Source organism: Hippocampus zosterae, unplaced genomic scaffold (genome assembly GCF_025434085.1).
Source record: "Hippocampus zosterae strain Florida unplaced genomic scaffold, ASM2543408v3 HiC_scaffold_172, whole genome shotgun sequence".
NCBI classification, from domain to species: domain Eukaryota; kingdom Metazoa; phylum Chordata; class Actinopteri; order Syngnathiformes; family Syngnathidae; genus Hippocampus; species Hippocampus zosterae.
In genome coordinates, this window is record NW_026262797.1 from 22152 (window position 1) to 34762 (window position 12611).

At 59.2% G+C, this 12611-nt stretch overlaps 3 protein-coding genes across 3 annotated transcripts; all 3 read left to right on the forward strand.

The window, feature by feature from the left end:
- The first annotated feature begins 610 nt into the window (after positions 1–610).
- LOC127594498 (17-beta-hydroxysteroid dehydrogenase type 3-like) lies at positions 611–1721 on the forward strand. Its single transcript, XM_052056361.1, has 3 exons — positions 611–761; positions 912–1491; positions 1688–1721. The coding sequence occupies exons 1-3, from the start codon at positions 611–613 to the stop codon at positions 1719–1721; spliced, it is 765 nt and encodes a 254-aa protein (XP_051912321.1).
- A 6954-nt stretch (positions 1722–8675) lies between these two features.
- LOC127594499 (phosphatidylinositol 3,4,5-trisphosphate 3-phosphatase and dual-specificity protein phosphatase PTEN-like) lies at positions 8676–10087 on the forward strand. Its single transcript, XM_052056362.1, is given in 5 exon segments — positions 8676–8686; positions 8762–8781; positions 8898–9013; positions 9121–9750; positions 9824–10087. Coding segments are annotated over 5 exon segments (1041 nt in total).
- A 13-nt stretch (positions 10088–10100) lies between these two features.
- Positions 10101–12032, forward strand: LOC127594500 (tetratricopeptide repeat protein 30A-like). Its single transcript, XM_052056363.1, is given in 1 exon segment — positions 10101–12032. A coding segment is annotated over 1 exon segment (1932 nt).
- Positions 12033–12611: the final 579 nt, after the last annotated feature.

Genomic DNA, 12611 nt, shown 5'->3' on the forward strand with positions numbered 1-12611 from the left:
ATGAGGCTGGCCTCCTGGCCGATCCACTTGCGGGCCACTGCCAGACCCCGCTCACAGACGGCAACCACCTTCTCGTATTGCCGCAGGTGCTCCAGCTCCGAGGCTAGGTTGTAGCAGCACACTACCTAAATGTGGTGGATGGCCTTGAGCTGCTCGGGAGCGGCCCGCTCAACCGCGCCCTGCAGCAGCGAGTTGGCGGTCTCCGCGTGCTCCTTGGCGAGGAGGTGTTGGCCTAGTTGGGACAGGATCGCACAGATGTTGATGTAGAGCTGCGCGATCGAGGACATCTCGCCCTACTTGAGGTCCTCAAGGATGAGGGCTTTGCGGAGGTAGATCAGGGCACTCTTGGGCTTGTTGGTCTTCTTGTAGAAGCAGGCGATGTTGTTGAACGTCACCGACTCTAACTGCTTGAGCGATGGGTCATCGGGCTGCTCCTCCCGCAGATCCTCCAGCTGCCGCTCCAGATCCTTGAGCAATCCGAACGCGATTCCAAAGTCGTGTTGCTTGAGGGCCTCGATCGCCTTGAGGTTCTGGGCCAGCACTGCCGATCTGAGGCCGGGCCCACTTTCCTGCATAATTTATGTTCTCGCTTGAGGAATATCCGCGGGCAATGCGGGTCCTGGCATGGGTAGGGCTGTTCGTGCTGGCGCGGAAGGGCCTTGGCTGGCTGAAGTTTTTGTTTGGACTGGTCAGGCCCGGGCTCGACCTCACTGCCCGCTATGGACGAGGGTCGTGGGTTCTGGTCACTGGCAGTACCGACGGTATCGGAAAAGCTGTGTGTTTCTAATTCGCCCGCCGTGGCTTCCATATCGTGCAGGTCAGCCGCTCCAAAGAAAAACTCCAAAAGGTGAGCCTCGAACTCAAACACTAGTTCGACTGCGAGACCCGGGAGGTGGTCTGCGACTTTTCAGTCGGCAGCAATACCGAGTCCTTCTACGACAACATCCTGAATGCCTGCGAGGGACTGGATGTCTCCGTGGTGGTCAACAACGTGGGGGTGGACGTGCTGGGAAAGTACTGCAGCCTGCCAGTCAAGGATGTCCAGAAGATCATCGACGTGAACTGCTACCCAGTGTCTATGCTCTGCCACAAGTTCATCCCAAGGCTGCTCAAGCGCAAGCACGCGGGGGTGGTGATAGTCAGCTCACTGGCAGGAGAGTTTCCGATGGCCATGCATAACATCTACTCTGCCTCGAAGGCCTTCACTGACTTCCTGGCAAGGACCCTGGCTTATGAGTATCCCAGCCTTGACGTGCTGTCCCTTCGGCCCAGCGAGGTGCAGACACCCATGACCTTCCACAAACAGGACATGTTCACGATCACTGCGAGGCAATGCGCAGAAGGCCTATGCAGGGTGTTGGGCAGGACGGCCTACAGCGAGGGTCACTGGAACCACCAGCTCCAAGGGGCGCTGTACAACGCAGTGCCGGAAGGGCTTTTCAACCACGTGTTCATGCACCACATAGCCCCCGAGTTCATCAGCAAGCGCAGGTGAGCATCACTTTTCAAAGATCTTGGTGATGAAGTTGTTGACTGCCGGCAGCAGCTCCGCGAGGGGCACGTTGTGTGCCACCAGGTAGTCCTCCAGCCGGGCCATCGACTCCGGCACCCTCTACATGACCCGCGCTACTTCCTCCTCGTAGGCCTGGCTGTTTTCCTTGCGGATCACGAAGCCTTTCACCCGCAGGCTGCGATACTTCTTGAAGACGGCCTTCTGCTAGCGAATCTGCTCACTGGAGTAGTAGAGGGACAGCAGCACGTAGACAATAGTGGTCATCCACATCCGGTACCGCTCCACGATGTAGGTCGTGGTCCGTCTGCGGATCCCGCCCGGGAAGGTGTCCGTGAAGAGCTGGGGGGCAGCTCCCAGCATTTCGATGGTCTTCGGGTGGGCCTCGACAGACCCCTCATCCGAAATGAGTTATTCCAGTGCCTCCACCTTTTTGGCGAAGCTTCTGCTCTCGAACTTTTTGACGACTTGGTGGATTGTCGTTCCGGCCAGCATGCCCCCGATAACTCCTCCGACGAACGCCCCTAGCACCGGCACCGGGATGGCCAGGTGGCCCAGGATCGCGCCCAGCAGTCCGAAGGAGAACAAACTTCCTGACTCGCTAAGAAAGCGGCCGATCTTCTTGATGCGCTTCTTGCGGGTCAAGTGCTTGCGCTTCCAGATTTTGGAGGCACGGTAGCCAAGGCCCCCAAGAATGAGCAGGTTGCCGAAGATGGGGATGCGCATCATCAGGTACGACAGCGTACCATCTAGAGCCGCCATGGTCCCAAAATCCTTAAGAAAGCGGGTCGGACTATCGTAGCGATAGATGTTCGACAGGCAGAATCCAATCGAGCAGCCGACCCCTCCCGCCACCCCGAAGAATATCTTCGGTCCGGTGAGCTGGAATTAACTGACCACCAGTACATTACCGGCCGACATCAGCCGCGCGACGTCCTCTTGCTTTTTACCAGTGCCCTCCATCTTCAACACTCCTTTGGCAAACTCCCGCTGCTCTTCCAGCCCCCCTACAGCCTGCCCCTATTAGCACACCATCTCGACCAGACACCCCTCACTGACCTTTTCCTAGCACTCCCAGTCTTCCAGCACCTCCATCATCCCTTCACTGACCTTGCAGTCCTCCTAGTCCTCGATAAAGTCCTCCTTGACGTCTTCCCCGAAGTCCGCCTCGAATTTGTTCTGGTATGGGGAGGTGCCTTCGATCATCGAGCAGACCTGATTTTCTTTGCTGCCATAGGATATCCGGTATGGCGAGGTCAGGAACCGCGTGTTGGTCAGGACGGCCCCCGGCTGGTCAAGTCGGTGCAGGAGCAGCTCGCGGTCAAGCTCTGGGTGTTGGATGACAAACCCGAAGTCCTCCCCGCATTGGACCCGGACACTCCTGAGCTTGCTGAGCTCACACTCGTAGGCCATTTCGACTCTGGTGCGCCAGTCCTTGAGCGCAGCACTCGCTTCCCACCCCGCCATTAGATCCTGCATGAACTCGTCTGGATCCTCAGTCTCCCGGATGGTCGGGAACTCCATCCAGAACAGTTAGTGGTTCTCGATGATGAAGTGCACCAGCTCGGCACAGACCATCGGCTCCAGTGAGGATAGCATCTGCCCGTGCAGGTACTCTTCGAGGGCCGCATGCAGCCCCTTCGATAGCTGCTTGATCAGGGTGGTTATTATGAACCGGTTCGCGAACGGACTGCCTTCTGTCTGTCTGGACAGCTGCTGTACTTGCTCTTCGATGAGTTTGCGGGCGCCGTTCCACAACCTGCTGAATACTCGGTTCATGACCAGCCACACCAGTAATCCTTGTTCTTCACTGACGCCGTGCTACCGAAGCATGAACATCACCTCCTCACGAAGAGGAGTGACGAGGGTCAGATCGACGCGATCGATGACCTCACAAAGCTCGAGGACGGGCAGCAGACGGCTAAGAAGGAAGCGGCCGTAGAGCAGGGGCATGCGGGCGATGGCGGCACAGGCCTCGCGGAGGGGCTCTGGACAGTGGCGCAGAGTATGGGCGAAGGACTCGCGGTTTCGGTAAAGATCGTATAGAATGCGGTTCATAAGAACTTAATTAGAATAAATGAGTTTTCGAGCGAACCAGAGCTTCAACGTCCTCAATGTGAGCAACGTCCTGGAGGGCTACACAGTCCGCAGCAGCTACTACTTCCCGACGCTGGGGCTGGAAGCAGTGCTGTTCGTGACCGCCACCGTCATCGCCTTCCTCAGCCTGCTCAAAGCTGTCAAAAATATTAGTGATGAGACGCTCGAGCAGGAGCACAACGAAATATCCCGCAAGCAAAGCAAGGCCTTCCTTTACGGTCAGCACGAAGAGGTCTTCACATCCGAGCAGGAGGACGAGTCTGCTGAGGCGGGTATCTAAGACCCCCACTTTTCCATTGTGCAGGACCTGCAGCAGGCCCAGAACAAACTGGTCGATCATCTGCCCTACCACATACCGGGCCTGTTGATGGTGCTGACGTTCGGGATGGAGCCAGGCTTCATCGTGCTGTATCTGATCTACGCGGCCTTCGACGCACTGATGATCCTGCGGGGGTGGGCGGCCATCTACCGAGGGTTGGAGTTGCTGTCCCTGCTGCTGGTGGTGGCCATGTTCGTCTACTACCTGGTCGCCTCTCAGGTCTTCATCCAAGGCAGCTTCTTCTGACATTCATCCAAAAATCATCTGAAGCGGGGGTCATGCCGTTCTCTTGACAGTCGCCGCTCGAGGGGCTAGTAGCTGCCTGCTCTTGGACGCACTCCCCGCCGCTCTCGATTCCCCTCACCCTCCATCTTTTGAATGCTGGCACGCACGGCCTCTAGCAGTCTCCCCATAGGCTCGTCCAGCCTTCGCCTTTCACGAGGTAGTTGATGTTGGTGTGGTTGTCTAACTGGGTGGTTTTGAAAACCCTCGGCCCTGGCAAAATTATGTCCTGTGTTGTGTTTCGGGTCGACAGCTTGCAATTCGCCCAGTTTGAGATCGTGGCAGAAAGAGTAGATGGCCAGTGACTCATAGAGATGCGTGTCGAGCATGGCCCGGAGGGTCTGCCAGGACTCGAGGACCAGGTGCGGCAGGACGACGGCCTCAGCCAGTTTGTCGACATAAGTCTTGAATGCCTCCGAGAGGAAGGCGAGCTGCTTGGCCAAATAGTCCATCCTCCGATGCCTATCAATCCTCTAATCAAGGCGTGAATTTCAACAAAGGGAAATCAATAAACGGCCTTAAAACTGCTATTGCCCGCCGCCTCCTAGGGACGCGCCGGGCTGGCGTTAGCCCTGCCGGTGGGCAGTTAGCGGGCGCAGGGCCTGCCGGGCAATTCGTTACGGGCGGGGTGGGGCAGAGGCCTAATACTGCTTGGGGGTCGTTGTAGAGATAAAAACAATGAAAGAATCATTGGATGAGGCTACAGCTGGCAGGCAGCTCAATATCTTGAGCAGGGTCAAGGTCATCCGCCAGAACCACAAACGCTGCCTGGTACTGGGCATCGGGGAATCCTTCGAGGATATGCGGATCCGCCGAAGGTTACGGCAGCTGCCCTGCGTGCCGTGCTTCAGGGCAGAGCCCGGCGAGTTGCAGCTCGCCTCTTTATGAGTAACAATTTCCATTTCGATCCTGTGTTTGCTGCGGCTGGATTTAATCGTCTACCAGACTGGCCTTGTTCCAGTGATGAACAAAAATGTGGAGATGCTGCATCTGGACCACTACTCGATCGAATCTGACATTTTCCAGGGCTTCAAGTGGGTCAAGGCCAATCTGGCCCAGGGAAACCCTGTGACCATTCTGGTCCGCAAGGACTACCTCCACGCCGAGACCTTCCTCTACAACTTTATTGACCAGGAGTGCAAGGACCCCCTGCACGAGCAGCTCTGCAGGATCCGGCACCAGCTGAGCGAGGAGGCGGACAAGCTGTTCAAGGAGGCCCGGTACATCGAGGCCGCGGGGGTCTACCAGCGGATGTACAACGAACTCGTGCAACTGCGCAAGCAGCCCACTTCCGAGCCCAAGATAAACGAGGGCAAGTGCTACCAATACCTGGGGATGCACGGTGAGGCCCTCGAGTGCTATAAAACGGCGGAGTCTACCTTTTCACTGTCGACGCCCGAGCAGTTTCGCTACCTGCTTAGGGCGGGCAAGTGCCAGTGCCTGCTCAGGACCAAGCAGTTCAAGGAGGCCTTGGCTGAGGCCAAAAAGGCATACGAGTCTGCCGGCAAAATGAATTCTCCCAATGCCCTTTCTGAGGCGCTGTTTCTGCTGGGAGAGGCGGAGACCACCTCGCAGGTGACCCTGCAGGAGGGACTAGCCCGGATCGCCGAAAGTATCTAAAAGGCTCGTCAGAAATCCGAGCCTGTCGAGACCATCAAGAATCGGATGCTGCGGAAGGGCGAGATCGAGATGTCCAACAAGCTGAACGCGCAGGCGGCCAAAACCTACCGCGAGGTGTCCGCTTTCTGCCAGGAGTACGGGCTGACCGAGGGACTCTGGTAATCCCACTACATCGAGGGCCTGAACCTCCGGATCTGCGGGCTGAGCGAGTAAAGCTACCGGGCCATGAGAAGGGCTTACGAATTGCTGCCCAATGAGGAGCGCCAGCCCTTGCCCGAGCAGCTACTGATCATAAAGTCCACCCTCGGCGAGCAGCTCATCCTGCAGGGCAAGCGCAGCTAAGCGCGGGAAGTGCTGCGGGATGCCTATGAGCATATTCGAGCCTCGGAGACCTCCATCACCCAGCGGGAAGTCACTGTGTGCAGTCTGTACGGGCAGGCGCACTTCCTGGACAAGCAGTACTAGGAGTCTGCGGACATCTACCGGCTGGTGATCGATCGGATTAAGGACAGCAAGCTGGGCACGCCCTTCGAGGTGGCCAGCCTGCTCAACAACCTGGGGATCAACCTCATCCACATCCAGGACTACCCGTCCGCCGCGGATTGCTTCCGGCAGGCGCTCAGACAGCTGGAGGCCCTCAAGAGCGAGGAGAGCGAGGACCTGCGGAACAAGATAATGGACAACGTGGCCTGGCAGATCTGCGTGGCCCAGCAGCCGGACAAGTGATTTCATGGGAACGAGTGGCCCTTCCGGCGCACGTTGAAACGGAAGGTCTCGCACCACTGCTGCAGTTTGTTGTGGTAAGGGCCTGTCGTCTGCACCAACTGCTGCTCGAAGTTGAACAGCAGACTCATCGGGCTGTTTGAAAAGTAGGACTCTTTGCGCTCCTGCCGTCGGTTGTTCTGGCCCGTGACTGAGGGGTCGATGTGGCTTTCCGACTCGTTGTGGTCCTCGAGGTCCAGGATCTTGATGTCCAGCTCGTTGTCCCAGAACAGGTGGGCCAGACAGCGGGTGAAGGCCTTGGCCACGCCGAAAGGGTTCTGGGAGCAGAGGAACCACACCACTAGCGCGACAATGGCAGGGACGTAGTATGCGAACCCGACTGGGTCACTCCGGAGCGCGAGCAGGACGATCGACCCCACCCCGTAGAAAAGAGGCACGTTGAGGGCGTAGGTGATGACGTTCTCGAAGATGAAGAAGTCGAGCAGGTCGGGCACCTTGCACATGCGCAGGAGGAGGTGCCGGTTGACCAGGTAGAAGATGGCCAGGTTGCCGAGCAGGTAGAACAGCAGGACCGGCTGCAGCTGGCAGAAGAAGAACGCCTGGTTGACTGTCGCAGTGATGTAGACGTACAGCCCTGCGATCGGCAGCTTCGGGGGCTCGTAGAGGCTGGCCAGGACGTCCTTGGTCTCGTGGAGGCCGTCGTAGACAGCCGTCCGCAGGTGGTAGCGGATGGCCAGCCTGCGCAGGCAGGGCACGCAGACGATCAGCTGGCCCAGCCGGTGGGGCAGGTTGACCAGGTTGAAGAACAGCATGAAGATGACCACCGTTATCTGGTAGTCGTGGACGGCGCCGGCCAGCCCGGCAGGACTGTCGATGCTGGCGTCCGAGAAGACCAGGTTCATGAGCATGGGCAGGACGATGACGTTGCAGCTCTGGCCCAGGTAGCTCTTGTTCATCACCGAGACGATGGCCTCCGTCTTGGTGCGGTTCGGCTCGATCTCGATCACCTTCTGCAGGATGTTCCAGATCAGTCTGTTGAACAGGTTGATCACGACTATGTTGATGAAGCCGACGCCGGGCAGGGCGGTGCGCTGGCGGAACAGCCGCACCAGCATCAGCGCCCCGAACGTGGCCCCCACCAGCAGCACGTTTATCAGCCACGCCAGCCCCACCCGGCCCCAGCTCTCGTCCTTCTACACGTTCGCCCAGTTTATGTCCGAGGGCTCTGGCGCCCGGAAGATCTTGGGGGTCTCGCCTTTGAAGGTCAGCGAGTCCTCCTCCTCCTGGAACAGCGACAGCACCCAGTTCTTCACCCTCTTGAAGCTCGACTCCTGGTACTTCCCGTAGTTCTACAGGAACTCTGCCTGCTGGCAGTCCTACTGGAACTCCACGAACACCAGCTCGTGTGAACTCTCCCTCCGGACCCGTGACTCCCCGAAGAACCGGGTCCGCCACCCTCGGAACTCCTGCTCCAGCTCGGTCAGTCTGTTTCGCGCCGCGCGGTAGTCGTCTGCGCGGTTGGGCTTGACCCGCGGCTCGGAGACGGCCGGGTCCTCGAACATGTCTCGGACGTCGATGGCCAGCTGCTGCATCTCTGCCAGCTGGGCGCGGACTGGCTGCATGTCCGCGATGATCTGCACGCTGCTCAGCCTTAGCTTGGAAACGGCACTGTTATTGCGCTTCTTCCAGAGTTTGTTGAGGAAATTGACCACGTCCAGCTCGAGATACTGGCGGGCAGGCATGTCCTCCATCCAGATGAAGTAGTCCGAAGAAGAGTCCAGCAGCTGGTCGATCTCCTTGTTCTTCTTGCGGCCGAGATCCCGGACCAGCCGCACGCCCACCGCCCAGATTGCGCACACGATCGTCCCGAGCACCAGCTGGACGATCAGCCAGTGCGCCTCAGGCGCCTTGTTGGCCATGCAGATGCGCCGCTTGAGCCCGCAGAAGAAGGGGATGGCGCCGGTGGGCTGTGTATCGCAATCATAAGAGTAACGCTGTCCGACGATGTTGGTGGTGAGGGAGTAGACCCCGTAGAGCAGGACCGCCAGCAGTACCAGCAGGAGGATGCGCTTGTTGTAGTAAAAAAACAGGATCACTCCCGGCCCCAGGAAGTTCATATCCTCGATGTTGAGCAGGTAGGGCAGTGGCTCGCCGGCTGACTTCCCGCACCCGCAGTTGCACCGCTCGGCCTGCCTGTCCTGCCCCTCCAGGTTGGACTGGTTCACCAGCTGTGCCGAGTAGTGCTGGTCCCCCACCTCCTCGATCTCCAAGAACTGTTACTCCGTAAGCTCGGCCCGCTCGGCCATCAGGTGCTTTTCCTGCATCATCTTGTTCTCGCGTGCCAAGCGCAGACTGTCCAGGAAAGTCTGGTCCCGCTCCACCAGGTTATCGGCCAGCTCTCCCGGGCGGAAGAACAGCCCGTCCTGGGTCTACTGCTCCAGACGGCGGATAGTTTTCTGATGGTCCCGGCTGAAGTTACTCTTCATAATCGATTTGCTAACGCACGCCGCATCCTGCCCAGCGCGCCTGCTCTGCCGGCATTATAGCGTCTATAATTGCAGCGATGTAGTCACTATCGCTGTACCTCAAGCAGCTGGTCTCCAAGAAGAAGTGTCGCTGGCAGGAGGACGGCTTCGACCTCGACCTGAGCTACATCACTGAAAACATCATTGCTATGGGCTTCCCTTCGGAGGAAATAGAATCGCTGTACCGTAATCGCCTGGCCGATGTCAAGAGCTTCTTGGACCACAAGCACGCCGGCCACTACCGCGTCTACAACCTGTGCGCCGAGCGGCAGTACGAGCCCGAGAAGATGGGCGGCAACGTGATAGCCTACCCTTTCAAGGACCACCACCCGCCTCCTTTCCCTCTTCTCTACCAGGTATGCTAGAACATCCACGCCTACCTGGAAAGCCATCCTGATAACGTGGTGGCCATTCACTGCAAGGCCGGGAAGGGGAGGACAGGCGTGGTCATCTGCAGCTTCCTGCTCTACGAGGGCATCTTCGCCCGGCCGGAGCAGGCGCTGTCTTTCTACGCAGAGCGGCGGACCACCAACCACAAAGGCGTGACCATTCCGAGCCAGATCCGCTACATCGGCTACTTCCTCCGCACCCTCGAGCAGGGGCTCACCCCAGAGCGCTACCTCCTGGCGGCAGAGACTCGGCTGCTGGGGGTCTCGCTCCTCGAGGCGCCTGAGGTAGGGATGTTCGGTAGCTGCAGTAGAAAACTCATCAGAGCCCTACTTCAAGGTGCTCAACTGGGGCGATAAGGTTTACGACAGCCGCGAGGTGGAGTGCAGGCGGCTGGCGAAAGGGGAGCGCGCGGATTGGCGGCTGGAGGTGCCTCTGAGGCAAGACTTCCAGATCCGGTTCTACCATGCCAGCACGTTCAAGAAGGAGCTGCTGTTCACGTGCTGGCTGAACGCCTTTTTCTGCAGGGGGAGGCTGCCCCTGCCGCGAGAGGCCCTGGACGGGCTGAAGGACCGAGGGCCTGGGTTCAGTGGACTGGCGCTCGAGTTGGCATTCGGGGAGTGAAGATTATATTCAAATGCAAGCGAAGCCGATTCCCGAGGGCCAGCGGACCCGCATCATTTACGGGATGATCCGGGACGGACGCTACCCCGAGGCAGTGGAGCAGCTGAACTACGAGCTGCAGTTCTGCCCGCAGAGCAGGTCGATGAGCCTGCTGGCGTACTGCTACTTCATGCAGAACGAGTTCAGCCAGGCGGCGCGGGTGTACGAGCAGCTGGCGCGGCTCTACCCCGAGGTCAGCGACTACAAGTTCTACCTGGCGCAGTCCTACTACAAGAACGGGGATTATGAAACCGCCCTGAAGGTGGCCGTCGAGATCAGCGACCCCGAGGTGCAGCAGAAGCTCAAGCTGCTCATCTCGCTCATCCGTTACGAGAAGGACGAGCTGGGCCACGCCAAGAGCATCCTCCGCCAGTGCGACCAGGAGGACCCCGACGTGGCCATCAACGAGGGCTGCATCCTCTTCAAGGAGCAGAAGTACGAGGAGGCCCGGCAGATGTTCCAGAACGCCTTGAACGCCGTGGGCTACAACTCGCAGCTGGCCTACAACATCGCCCTCTGCCACTACCGCATGAAGCAGCTCGCCCCTTCGCTCAAGCACATTGCGGAGATCATCGAGACCGGCGTCAAGGAGCATCCCGAGCTGGGCGTGGGGTCCTACGCGCCTGGTGTCGAGGTGCGCTCTGTGGGCAACAGCCAGACTCTTAAGGACACGGCCCTCATCGAGGCCTTCAACCTCAAGGGCGCCATCGAGTACACCCTCAAGAACTTTGCCTCCGCACGGGAGGCCCTGCAAGACATGCCCCCACGTGACTAGAGCGAGCTGGACGCCTACACCCTCATGAACCACGCGCTCATGAATATTGACGAGGACCCCACCGGCGGCTTCAAAAAGCTGAGCCATCTGATGGAAAACCCACCGGCACCGGTCGAGACCTTTTCAAACCTGCTGATTCTGTACTGCAAGTTCGGGTACTACGACCTGGCGGCAGACATCCTGGCCGAGAACTCGGAGCTGACTTACAAGATGCCCAACCAGGAGGACTTCGAGTACATCGACGCACTGATCCTGTCGAAGGCCTCGCCGATGGAGGCCTACCGCAAGCTGGAGGTGCTGGCCACCAAGCGGGTGGAGCAGCTGCGGCAGGCCACCAAGAGCATCCAGGACGCCCGGATCCAGCGGGACAACGACAGCATCCGCAAGAGCCTCAAGGAGTTCGACGAGCACCTCGAGAAGTACATCCCGGTGCTCATGGCCCAGGCGAAGATCTTCTGGGACAACGAGAACTACACTGCCGTCGAGAACCTGTTCCGCCAGAGCCAGGAGTTCTGCGCGGACCACGAGGTGTGGAAGCTGAACTACGCGCACGTGTTCTTCGTGCTGGACAACCACTTCCGGGAGGCGATCAAGTACTACGAGCCGAGCGTGAAGCGGTTCGAGAACAGCATGCTGAGCCTGACGGCGATCATCGTGGCCAACCTCTGCGTCAGCTACATCATGATCAACGAAAACCCCCGGGCCGAGGAGATCATGCGCAACCTGGAGCGCGAGGAAGAGAAGGCGGGCTACGAGGACCCGGGCAAGAACGTGTACCACCTGTGCATCGTGAACCTGGTGATCGGCACCCTCTACTGCTCCAAGAACAACTTCGACTTCGGTATCAGCCGCATCATCAAGTCCCTCGAGCCCTACGAGAAGAAGCTCAACGCGGACACCTGGTTCTACACCAAGAAGTGCTTCCTGGCACTCATCGAGAACCTCGCCAAGCACATGCTCATCCTCCGCGACACCTCCATGAGCGACATCCTCAACTTCCTGGACGCCGCTGACGAGTACGGCAAGAAGATCCAGACCGAGGTCAAGCCCCTCGAGGGCTTCGACGAGCGCAAGACCATCGCCTTCGAGGCCCGCGAACTCAAGCGCCTCTTCATCAAGCTCCGCGGATGAATCAATCACATGAAGGACTTCAAGACTCGCTCCATCGAGCGCAGTCGCCGCGAGGAACGGCGCCGCCTCCAGCCCGCCCTCCCCGCCGGTGCCGAGCAGGAGGCCCTCCTCGACCAGCTGGCCACCCTTGATGACCTGATCCTCAGTGGCAGCGCGCCCTTCACCTGCAAGTACGTTTAGCTGAGGGGCAAAGTGCTCAGCCAGTTCGCAGAGGCTCGGCCCTAGTGCTTCGGGACAGGCGGCAGGCCTGAGACAGGGTCGGGGAACTGCCTGAGCTGCGGGCTGGTGGTGAAAGGCTCAGCCGTACGATGGGAGTGCGGGCACCTGGGCCACCGGGAATGCAGGCAGTGCTGCCCCCTGCAGCTGCTCGAAGAGTGACATCCGAATGATAGAGCTTGTGCCGGGTTGTTTCAGAGGGCCCTTGAATTAAAGCTAACGGCATGGAGAAGACCCAGCGGAAGGAGATCGCGGACCAAGTGGCGCTGGCCTCCAAGGAGCTGGATGGAGTGCTGAGGAGCACCCTCGCCTCCCACGACCGGGAGGAGGGGCTCAACTTCGTTGCCAGGTGCAGGGTGGTGC